General features: G+C 44.1%; 1 protein-coding gene across 4 annotated transcripts in view; it reads left to right on the top strand.

The window, feature by feature from the left end:
* Positions 1-11,508, top strand: part of HTR2A (5-hydroxytryptamine (serotonin) receptor 2A, G protein-coupled) — a 37,744-nt gene extending 26,236 nt beyond the window's left edge. For all 4 annotated transcript variants that reach the window (XM_014966252.1, XM_014966253.1, XM_014966251.1 and 1 more), the window contains one exon: positions 6,489-11,508. In XM_014966252.1, coding sequence (XP_014821738.1) covers positions 6,489-7,288 — 800 coding nt within the window. In that variant the 3' untranslated portion in view covers positions 7,289-11,508. The remainder of the gene's footprint in view (positions 1-6,488) is intronic.
* Positions 11,509-12,524: the final 1,016 nt, after the last annotated feature.

Below are 12,524 nucleotides of genomic sequence, written 5' to 3'. Positions count from 1 at the left end.
GGGAATGTCAACTGGAAATGCAGTGGGTAAGGTACCTCCAGCGCTTGAATGGACGCTCCCATTCTGTGCTGAGTGCTTCCTCATATCTCAGAGTAGTTTGATTTGGAAGCAGAGTACAATAAACCATAAAAGAGCACTCAGGGGATATCAAGACTTTTTCCAGACTGGCCCTGAGCTAGTGGGAGCCAGGGATGTAGAATGGGCAGGGTGTGGATAAGCTGTTCTGTTACAGCTCTCCCAGGTTGTTTCCTCCTGAACTACTGTTTGCACATGGTCCGTTTCCCAAAAACCTGCTCATCCTTATCTGGCAGCTCTGCATGATCACATGGTCGCATCCAGAGGGTAGTACTCAACGGCTCAAAGTCCAGATGGAGACCAGTCACAAGTGGTGTTCCTCAAGGGTCCGTGCTGGGACCGGTGCTGTTTAACATTTTTATCAATGATATAGACAGGGAAATTAAAGGCACCATCAGCAAGTTTGCGGATGATACCAAGCTGTGTGGTGTTGTCGATACACCAGAGGGACGGGATGTCATCCAAAGGGACCTGGACAGGCTGGAGAGGTGGGCCCAGGTGAACCTCATGAGGTTCAACAAGAGCAAATGCAAGGTTCTGCACCTGGGCCGGAACAATCCTCGCCACCAATACAAACCAGGGGGTGAGGTGTTGGAAAGCAGCCCTGAGGAAAGGGACTTGGGGGTTCTGGTGGACGAGAAGCTGGACATGAGCAGGCAGTGTGCAGCTGCAGCCCAGAAGGCCAATCGCATCCTGGGCTGCATCAAAAGAAGCGTTGCCAGCAGGTCCAGAGAGGTGATTCTGCCACTTTACTCTGCTCTGGTGAGACCTCACCTGGAGTATTGTGTGCAGGTCTGGAGCCCTCAATATAAGAAGGATATAGACCTGATGGAGAGGGTCCAGAGGAGGGCCACAAGGATGATCAGGGGGATGGAGCACCTCTGCTACAAGGACAGGCTGAAGGAGCTGGGGTTGTTCAGCCTGGAGAAGAGGAGGCTCCGGGGAGACCTAATAGCAGCCTTCCAGTACCTGAAGGGAGCCTACAGGAAGGCTGGGGAGAACCTGTTTAGAAAGGCCTGTAGTGACAGGACGAGGGGAAATGGCTTCAAGCTGGAGGGGAACAGATTTAGATTGGAGATTAGAAGGGGGTTCTTTACTGTGAGGGTAGTGGAGCACTGGAACAGGTTGCCCAGGGAGGTGGTTGAGGCCCCATCCCTGGAGATATTCAAGGAGAGGCTTGACGAGGCCCTGGGCAACCTGGTCTAGTTGGGGGTGTCCCTGCTGACTGCGGGGAGGTCGGACTAGATGACCCTTGGAGGTCCCTTCCGGCCTGGGAAATTCTATGATTCTATGATTCTATGATCCTTTCTTGTGAAGCTGATTTTCTTCTCTTGATGTTTGAACACACAGGCACGGCCTGCACCGCCTTAAACATGCAGAGCCACCAAGACCAGGGAGCTGGAAAACCAGTGTATTTGGTTTGTGTGGAAAGGTTGTGGTAGTGAGAGGGCTACAGGGGTGTCTCCTGTGAGGAGCTGTTAGAAGCTTTCCCTATGTCCAACGAAGCCAATGCCAGTTCCGAGACAGACCCACCACTGGCCAAGGCTGAGCCCACCAGTGATGGTGGTAGCATCTCTGGGATAACATATTTAAGAAGGGGGAAAAAAACTGTGCAGGAGTAACTGCAGCTGGAGACAGGATTGAGACTATGTGAGAGCAGCAACTCTTCAGACACCAAGGTCAGTGAAGAAGGAGGAGGAGGAGGTGCTCCAGGCACCAGAGCAGAGACTCCCCCACAGCCCACGATGATGACCCTGGCAAGGCAGGCTGTCCTGCTGCACCCCATGGAAGTTAACGGTGAAGCAGATATCCACCCGCAGCCTGTGGAGGACCCCACACCAGAGCAGTTGGATGCCCAAAGGAGGCTGTGACCCTGTGGGAAGCCTACACTGGGGCAGGCTCCTGGCAGGAGCTGTGGCCCTGTGGAGAGAGGAGCACATGCTGGAGCAGGTTTGCTGGCAGGACTTGTGTTCCCATGGGGTACCCGTGCTGGAGCAGTCTGTTCCTGAAGGACTGCATCCTGTGGAAGGACCCATGCTGGAGCAGTTCATTAAGAACTGAAGCCTATGGGAAGGACCCACATTGGAGAAGGTTGTGGAGGACTGTCTCTCATGGGAGAGACCCCAGGCTGGAGCAGGGGAAGAGTGTGAGGAGTCTTCCCTCTGAGGAGGAAGGAGAAGCAGAGACAATGAATGGTGAACTGACCATGACCCTCATTCCGTATCCCCCTGTGCTGCTTGGGGAGAGGAGATAGAGAAAGAAGGTAGAGAAGGTAGTGAAGTTAAGCCAGGGAAGAAGGGAGGGGTGGGGGAAAGATGTTTTTTAAATTTGGTTTTATTTTCTCATTATCCTATTCTGATTTGATTGGTAATAAATTAAATTAATTTCCCCAGGTCGAGTCTGTTTTGCCTGTGACAGTAATTGCTGACTGATCTCTCCGTGTCCTTATCTCAACCCATGAGGCTTTTGTTGTATTTTCTCTCCCCTGTCCAGTTGAGGAGAGGAGTGACAGAATGGCTTTGCTGGGCACCTGGTGTCCGACCACGGTCAAGCCACCACAACCAGCAAGAAATTATACATTTGAATCATCAAGGAGAAATAGATTGGTCAGCTTCAATCTTTAAAGAATTAATTCGGTCAGCTTTGATCTTTAAAGAATTAATTCAGTCAGCTGCAATAATACTAATACAGCTTAGACCAGGGCTTTTTGTTATCTGTCTACAGGACAAGATTGATCTTGGCCAAACCTGAGTGACATGTGGGTGACATTGTTCCAAAAAAAGCCCATTAGAATAGTGGATGTGGCTTGCACATGGAAGCTCCGTTATTTCCAGTTTAGACATGACTGCCTTTGAATTTGGTCCCTGTGTCCTCACTGGAATTTGCTATCCTCATGTTACAGAAGCCAGAAGCTATCTGTTAAAGAGGGAGAAACTCTGTTCCTTTGGGGAGGGAAGCAACAAGTTTAGTCCCTGTAGAGATATGAAAAGAGAGAATTGGGCTGGAAGTTAATTTATTCCATGCAGGAATGTCAGAATATCATTTGTGGGATCCCCTGCATCAGCCAAACTGGGGTCTACACAAAATCAGGTTACAGCTGTCAATGTTCTCTGCTACCAAACTGTGGTACCTCTGGTTTTTTCAAACTGTATACAGGCCAGTTACCGGTGGCTGTAGGGGAAAGATGTCTTGAATGGTCATTCAGAAAAACTTACGTGACTAGCAACAGCTGCTAGAGCTCTGCTGTGAACACTCCTTGGTAAAGGAATGAAATGTGGAAACTCCAGCTACAAGCTGAAGCTCATTTCCATTTTTCAGAGCCAGAAATCTGGATTTAGATGCCAGTCTCTAGAAGCTGTTAACAACAAAATAAAGCAGGGGGGGAATTGCTGCCTTTGTATTTCAGGTGAAGAGTTGCAACTGACTTTGGCCTTTTACTTGAAAAAGCTTGCAATTATGCTAAAATTTTCCTCTTTCTTGTGCTGCTGCCTCTCCTCCCATTCCTCCTGATGCAGCTGAGCCATAAGGTCTGTAGTAATGAAAGGCATCTTTTTACTCTGTCAGCGGCATTGTTTATTTTATCTCTGCAGCTCACACTAGGTCTTTGAATGAAACGTAAAAACCAGCCCTGCTGTTATCAGTACAGGGCAGAAACCGGAGGGGAAACTTGTGGTATTGCTCTGACTGGTGCTGTGTCTTCATGCAGCTGAAGCGTAGTGCTGGGAGGCACTGTGTGCCTTCAGTTTCCTTTCAACTCATCCCAAAAAGAAAAGGAACTTCAAAGCATTTCCCTGTAGGTGTTCAGCACCCGAGATTATTCAGCCATGGATGGACAATGTGCCTCCTGCAGGTCACCTCTCCTTCTGTGCCATCAGTTGGACTGACTCGGACCTTCTTAGGCATCAGGTTTCCTGGAGTGACTGGAGGCTTCCATCAGCTGGACCCAGGAGCTGCCACACGCTGCATGAGTTTGCACTTCACCCGCTGGCTTCTCATAGCCCAAGTTCAAGCATTTAGGGCTTTGTGCAGCAGAAACAGAAAGGGCAATACCGCAGGCTCTCCACCAGCTTCTGCCCCCGGCAGATAAGAACAGCACTTTTGTAAATTGCCCCAAGGCACTGCCATGACTCAGTTCAAAGCTGTGCAGATAAAATAAGCTGCAGTGTTGACAGAAAAATAAAAAGCAGTGGTGTCAGAAAAATAAAGAGCTTTGTAGAAGCTCCATGCACATCAAAAGAAGAGATGAGCTTAATATTATGATTGCTGTTGTCATTATTACTGTTTTGTATTGTGTCTGGACTCCAGAGACTCTCTCTAGGACTGGAGCTGTTATGCTGGGAACTGAAATCGTGTGAAATGAAGAGACAATGGGGTCTGTGCTTTTAAAGGGCTCCCAGTCTAAGCGCCAGAATGGGAAGAAGGAAAAGGAAGGGAGGTAGAGGGAGGTACCATTGCAATGCTGATGTTGAGAAAATAAGTTTCAGGACTCAACTGTGAACCAGTAAGGACATTCTTGGGCACACAGGGGACAAGTTAGTGCACAGCATCATCCTCACATCATAAGAAATTCTTCTCTAATTAATTTTTTCTTCCTCAGAAGCCAAATACAGCATCTGGGATTTCTGTTCAAAGATGCAAAGGGGACTGAAGCTCCCAGATTATGCTAACTTTCCACAGGAGTCAGACTCCTAGCTGCTTTTATCCGAACAGGGCTGCATTATCGCTCCCTGCTTCACAACACCGCTTTTGCTGTCTTCACAGCACATCATCCCTTTCGCTGTCTGAACGTTGCCTCTCTTGGAGAGACAGCATGCATTTAGGGGGAGGGGAGGAGACAAATACTGAAAAAAACCCCAAACCAACCAACAACCAAAGAAACAGCAGCTGTTTGATTTTGTCCAGACAGTAGCAGCATTTGCAGAAGTCCCTGAGGAATTGGCTGAGTGGGCTTGAATCAGACAAAGCAGTCATAGAAACATAGAATTGTCTAGGCTGGAAGGGACCTTTAAGATATCTGGGCCAACCATCAACCTAACTCTGATAAAAAAAAAAAAAAAACAAAACAAAACCAAAACTAACAGAAAACAAACAAAAAAACCCCCCACATTACTAAACCATGTTGCTAAGCATTATATTTACCCATCTTTTTAATACCTCCAGGGATGGTGCCTCAACCACCTCCCTGGGCAATCCATTCCAATGCTTAATAACCCTTTCAGTGTAAAAATTTTTCCTAATATCCGATCTGAACCTCCCCTTGCACAACTTGAGGCCATTTCCTCTTGTCGAAGGAGAATGGACTTCCTCACCTGGCCTCGCTGTTCATGACAGAGCAAGGACGCAGCACATGCTCCAAAGGAAGACAAAATTTTTACATCTACCATTGCCTTCGGGGCTGTGGATTCAGAGGGCACCTGTAGCAGTTGGCAATACCTTTGCAGTCCCCCAGGGTGAACCACATCTCAGGCTGCCTCATAACAGTGTCTCTCAGTGCTTAATTTGTCCCCATCATTCCTCTGGTGGTTGCCATAGAACGTTTTTTTAGCATTTAGACTGTCAACTGTATGGAGATTACAGGGAGAAAAGAAAAAGACCCAATGAAAGATTAGTCTGAGATCTATGGCAAAAAATTTTCTTTTGTCCTCAAAACAGTATTTCACAGGCTAGTCAGAAACCAGTACCCAGAGCACTTTTAATCCTCTTATGAAAATTGGCCCAAGACCACTCTTAAGCCACCCCAGAAAAGAAAGACGTGGTATCATCTTGATTGTAGTTGATAAAAGCCTTTGTCAAGGTGGCAGGAACCAAGAAGCAGGTCTGGAGATCATTACAGGGGGGACCAAGATCCAAAAAAATAAGGAGTTATATTTTTGTTGCTACCAGGTTTCATGAGACAGTTGGATGGAGGCAAATATGTAGCCGAGGTTTCTTTGAAGGAGAGAGGAAATTCAAATTAGAGCAACTGCAAAACCCTGTGTAACACCAATGCTGCTCTTCCTCTGCCCTTCTTTGCCAGGATCCTGTAAAGGTGGTGGCAGCACAACTGCCAAAGTCTGGAATACCACAGTTTAGCTCCTGAAATTCAAAATCTGTAACACCAATGTTTCACACAGCATATTTTCTTAGTGTAGCCCCAGTAAAATATCAGAAGAACAGGACTAGCATCATGCTGTGGCTGAAACATGAGACACAGTATTTTTTCTTCCTCTGTGTAAATTCAGTTTGCTTTGGGATGTCTATCAACTGTGGCTCTATCTCTTAGTGTTCATTTGTGTAACTGTAACTATTTATTCTTTGAGAAATAACCTCTACATAACTAAAAGTGAGTTTTGTTTCGTTTTTTTTTCTTGGAGATTGGAAATGGTGTTTTTTATTATTGTGTTTAACCTCTTCTTTCTCTAATCCACTTTCAGGTATCTCCATGCCTGTACCTGTCTTTGGACTACAAGATGACCGCAAGGTGTTTAAGAAAGAGAGCTGCTTACTTGCAGATGACAACTTTGTCCTCATAGGTTCTTTTGTGGCATTCTTCATCCCTCTAACCATCATGGTGGTCACCTACTTTTTAACTATCAGGTCGCTACAGAAGGAAGCTACGCTATGCGTGAATGATATTGGCCCAAAGACCAAGTTTGCTTCATTTAGCTTCCTCCCTCAGAGTTCCCTGTCCTCAGAGAAACTCTTTCAGCGCTCTTTGAACAGGGATATGGGGACTACTGGGAGGAGAACCATGCAATCCATCAGCAACGAGCAGAAGGCTTCCAAGGTTCTTGGCATTGTCTTCTTTCTGTTTGTTGTGATGTGGTGCCCGTTTTTCATCACCAATGTGATGGCTGTAATTTGCAAGGAGTCATGCAATGAAGAAGTCATTGGAGGACTACTTAACGTATTTGTTTGGATTGGCTACCTTTCTTCGGCTGTCAACCCACTCGTATATACGTTGTTCAACAAAACCTACCGCTCGGCTTTCTCTCGTTACATCCAGTGTCGCTACAAGGAAGAGAAGAAACCCTTCCAGCTGATCTTAGTGAACACTATCCCAGCACTTGCATATAATTCCAGCCAGCTCCAGCTAGCACAAATGAAGAGTTTGAAAAAAGAGGCAAAAATAATGGCTAAGGATTATTCGATGGTCACGATAGGAATACATCATTTGGATGGTACCTCCAAGGGAAGTATCAGCCCGGTGAACGAAAAGGTTAGTGGTGTGTGATGGTCAGCAGCTGCCATGACAACCACCGTGCGTATGCTGAAAATTTCACCTGGCTGTGAGAAGCTCTGATAGCTTAGGAAAATCAGCCCTGTTCAAGAGACCCTCCAATAACATCGCATAATCCTCATATTATCCTGTGGATGAAAAAGCAGGGTTGAAATGATATCAAATGTGCAATTTTTTTTCATACAGTACTTTGGCTGTTTTAAGCACAGGCTTTATTAAACTTATTTTTTTAATATTCTAAAAGATATATTTCTTAAAGGAAAAAAAAAATGCAATTTCTGGTATTATAACACGGGCTGTGAAGAAATCTACGCATTTCTTTTCTTTTTGCAAATGAAAGCTAAGCTGTCCTTTGATGTCCTCGCAGAGTAGGCTCCAGCTAGTTTGTCTTGCTACAATGGAATTTTGTTATCATTAACTGAATGAGCACTTTACGGAATTTTAAATAAAATTATGGTTAATTTGCTAATATATATTTAAAATAAATTTTGAAGTATTAAAGAAAAATCTATTTAAACCTGTATAGATTAATTATATGGACATTTTGGTAACTGTTTTTATGGCTATTTTTTCCTTCTGAGTGACGGTTCTGAAATGTTACTGGGCTTTTCTGCCATTTGTTCTATAGTTCAAATTAGCAGTCTTCAAACATAAATTATACTTGAATGATCCTTTGTTTCTACCACCATTCATAATCTTTATTTCATGTCTTGTACTTTATTTCCACTCAAAAAGTTTCATCTGTTCAGCTTAAAACGTGAAAGTAATATTTTCAAAAGTAATTGTTGGGCTTGATTCCCTGCTCCTTCCCACTGGTGTTGACAGGAAAGTGAAGAGAGAAGAGTGGAAAATCGGGCATAACTTTGCTAAATAATTTCGGGAACGATGCCACATCCATGCCTCTATTTGATTCCAACAGAGTCTGATTTAAGTTACGCCAGTGGAAGTTTTGCATGAGTAAAGCCTTCAGTAAAAGGTTGCAGCAGATCCTCTCTCACCATTCCACTTTGATTAAAAAGACCATTATGAAAATGTCCTTCTGGTTTTGTTTTAGGGCTGGTAGAGCCAGAATTATTAGAAAACTATTACTTGTTCATAATTGTTTTCCCTGGTTTCACCGTTTTGCTGTTATGGTAGATTGCTCAGGAATGGTAGGTAGCTTGCACTATTAGGACTCAGCCTTAATGAAATATGTATGGGCAAACGGGACCCACTTGAAAAATAACAGGACTTATAAGCGGCACTGTATTTCACCTGCATAGCTCCAAGGGCAGAATACATTACATTAAGAACATCAAATATATTGCTTGACAGAAACGCCTAGTCATGAAACCCTTTCCTTTCGGGCATTATAGACAATTTCACTGAAGCCGGTGCGACTCTGCTGGAGAGCAGAAATATAAACGTTGCATCCACCGGCAAAACCTAAATCCAAGCATTTGATTTGTTCCATGAATTTTGCAGCCATAATCATCAGAAGCAGGATATATTCAAGTTTCACTTCCCGTCTGCTCTGAAAAAAATACTGCCCACCCAGAAGCCAACCTCCAATGCCTTCATCAGTCCTTCTCTTGAAGTTGTTCAGTTTTCACAGACCAATTAAATTTCCACTAAGGCAAAGAAAGAGAGAGAGACAGAGAGAATCTGATTCTAGCCTGCCAGCTGGGGGTCTTTGGAAGAGGAAGACTTTTAGCTTAAAATACAGATCTATGGTAGAAGAAGATTTAAAACTTGGCTGGGTATTTGGCTGATTTCCAAGAAACTGCTTGTATTGTCCTCTTGCCAGTCTGATAACTAAATCTGCCAGTTTTTATGAGCCATTTCCTCCAACGTGGGCTAGGTCAGAGCCACCGTGCACAGGTCACACAGGAGCTCTGCGTGTGCGTGGTGACATTGACTCACTCCACAGCCCTCAGCCTCCACACCTGCGTCAAAGTGTCGTGATGTAGCCCCTTTGCAGCAACATCATGCACGTCATCCACCGGCTTGTGGCCATTAATGGTTTTCCCCCCAAAACTGGGAGTTTAGGATCACCCGACAAATCAAGTGGTGTGCTCACCGAGGTGGTTTATATGGTCTCTCTGGCTCCGGGTAAATACACTTGGTCACCACAACCAAACTGAACAGCTTCAGCAGAAGGAAAAATGAACTCGCTGCTCCTGCCTCCCTGTGCACACCCTGCTCCCACACTGTGCCCTGTGAGGGGTGCCACACAGAAGGGATTTTAGGTGGTATCTGCTAAACACAGCTGAGTGTGAGGACCACCGCAGTAGCAGGTGGGAGCAGTGACTTCCCACTGCTTCCTGACAAGTTTGATATAGACCCTAAATCAGGGGGTTTGAGCTAAGGAAAGAGGCCAACTCATATTACACAGTCCAGCCAGGCAAGGGATGGAGCACTGATGGAGCACAAGATGTCCAGGGTATTCAGGTACCTCCTGGTGTCCAGATGTCTGCACTCCACAACTGGAGTGATGAGGATTCACCATATCCTTGGCAACGGGCACTCCAGGGGAGAAGCAGGCAGTAATGAAACCAAAAGTATTTCATGAATAGAGGCCTGAAGCTCAGGATCTGCCACCAAACCAGATTGCCTTCATATGATGAATACTGAGACAGGACTGAAGGTGTCTAACCCTGTGTGTGAGGGGAAAGAGAATATGGATGCTTCCACCAGTGGAGGCAATTGCCACGTTTTGTGCAATTTGTGCCCATCTTGATGCAGGTGTCTCTGGCCTTGCAAGAGAAAGAAGCAGAGGAGATGGACAGCTCAGGTCCTGTTGCCCATGTGTACCAGGGAGCAGAACCTGCCTGCAAACTGTCCGATGGACATGGCACCCCGTGCTTCTCCAAAGCTCAGTTCCTCCCAAAACTCCTGAGAGTCCGGCTGCTGGTCTGCGCAGTCTCCTTCATTAGCTTGCACTTGACAAACTGATACTGAGCATTTAATGTTCACTGCTTCTACTCTCCTCTTACCATCTGCATTTCGCCCACGTGGCAGAGCAAATCACCTCCCGCCACTTCTCTTTCATTTCACCTTCTGTTCCTCTTTCACAATGTCAAATTGCTCAGGTTGCAAATACTGACGGGGAATGTTTCACTACAAACAGAGAGGGTTTCAATTACTTGCTTGATGTTTCATTAAAAGATGACTCTGAACAATGATATTTTTTTTCCAGCTTATTAAAATAAAACCTATGTTTTGGACCTAGGAGACTTGACAGCGTCTCTTTAATTGACAGCTGGAGGTAACATAACATTTATTTTTGTTCAGAAGCAGGGATATCTGATGCCTGACATTTCAATTCTGCAAGCACTCAGATAGGTGTTTTTATTGAGTGATCAGCAGCTTTTGCCTAAGAAGCCTCTCAAAGCCAAGAATGCACAGCAGATAAAGACCAATATCTCCAGCTCTTTATGGACACCTTTGACAGTTTAGCGAGGCCTGATTCTGCCACCTTGCACTGAAATGTTAATAGATTTTTGTGTGGTTTGCCTTAGTGAAGATGACAGAGTCAGCGTCTGAATTTGTTTTACCCACCGTGCCAGATCTGCAGGAGGTCGTTCATCAGTAGGTAGCAATTATACTGCTGACAGATGACAAAGCTCAGCCATTTTAAGCCAGAATTTATAGCATTGGGCCTACGCTTGGGATGAACACTACAGTTTAGTATGAACAGTTCAGAGCATCACTTCCACCTTGCAAAAAAAGTGTTTTCGTTATTCATCAGGCTGGAAGGGAAACTTTTGTAATTTTCTAGGCAAAAAAAAAAAAAGGGAAGACATTCACACAGACTCAGTCAGAGGTTAGGGCCTTCCCCTGCCTTACAGGGAAAGCGTGCTGAGTCCGTCTGGCATAGCCACATCCAAAAAACCCACTTTGTCTAAAGAAAATGTTTCCATTTTTCAAGCAGATCAACGTTTTATTACTGTTAAGACTGCATCTGAGAAATGTCCAAAGACATGAAGCTCACCATGTATCTCCTAAGCTGGTGTGCATACTTTATACACTTCAGGGTAAAAAATAAATCCTATGTATCTATCCTATCCAGTCAACCATGCACTGTACTTATGTAATTATTGCCAAGCGCTGAGATGCATTCTATTTTGAATACCTATATGTTTGCTTATGTAAATACATAGAGAAAAAAAGTTTGCTGTATTTTGTAAATGTTCATGTAAAATGGTGTTCCAACGCTTTATTGTTTTGTCAGATCCCACTGCTAGTAAAGCAGATTAAAACATTTAAATGCCATCAGTTGTTTTATAAACTGGAGGTTTGTTTTAAGTTCCTATTTTGGTTTGGTTTAATTTCTCCCACAGTACAATATCTGCTGAAGGCTAAAGTAATTTTAAATATCTCGCTGGCTGAAGAGAAAGAGTACATTGCAGAATTTAACTGTCTCAGTAAACTGGTCCAAAGTGCAATCGTTCTCTTTTTCTAAGGACAGACCTTCTTCTGAAAAGGTATACTCTTTGGATAAGTACATGTGACTTAAAAGATTTCAGTCTCAGGAAGAACGTACTTGCAACAGTAATAAGCCAATTAAATTAATTTCACTAAGAAGTCACACTATAAGATTAAAATTAATAAGCAGCATAAATAAATAGCATTGCCCAGTTGCACAGACATAACTAACCCCCGAGTCACAGAACCACAGTGCCATCTATCGGTACCATTTCCTTTCACAAAGACTTTCTTAATGAGCAACCAAGATGGATTTTGTTACCTTTTTGCTTTCTCCATCTTAAAACCAAAATATATTTATTCCTCCAACTGATCCTAGAACATACATGCTCTTTTTCACAATTGCAGCATGGCTGTAAATAAGAAGTCCCCTCAAAACCTTGCTGTGACCTTAAAGTTTCATCAAGCTTTATAATGTGTAGAGAAAAGCATACAAAGGCATATTTTTCAGAAGTTATCAAACAAAGGGAAACAGGTTGTTTTAACTATGAACCTGTGAGACACCATAGGGTAAAAGGTGCCAGGTAAGACCTAGCAATTGAAAATCCACTCAGTTTTACCTCTGTAGTACTAGACTACTGTAAGTAGGCTCCAGGTCATCATAATTTCTTATGTTCTTTGGAAAACTTCTTGCCAGATTTACTTGTTTTGACATAATTTGCACTGACAATTGAAAGAGAATACATTTGTCTTATCCATCTGGCACTTCAAGCCATAAAAGCAAAGATATTTGGAAAAGAAGATATTTGGTCTTCAGATTTAT

The sequence above is a fragment of the Calidris pugnax genome, unplaced genomic scaffold (genome assembly GCF_001431845.1).
Source record: "Calidris pugnax isolate Ruff unplaced genomic scaffold, ASM143184v1 scaffold20, whole genome shotgun sequence".
Lineage (NCBI taxonomy): Eukaryota > Metazoa > Chordata > Aves > Charadriiformes > Scolopacidae > Calidris > Calidris pugnax.
This window is presented reverse-complemented; position numbering and strand designations above follow the sequence as displayed.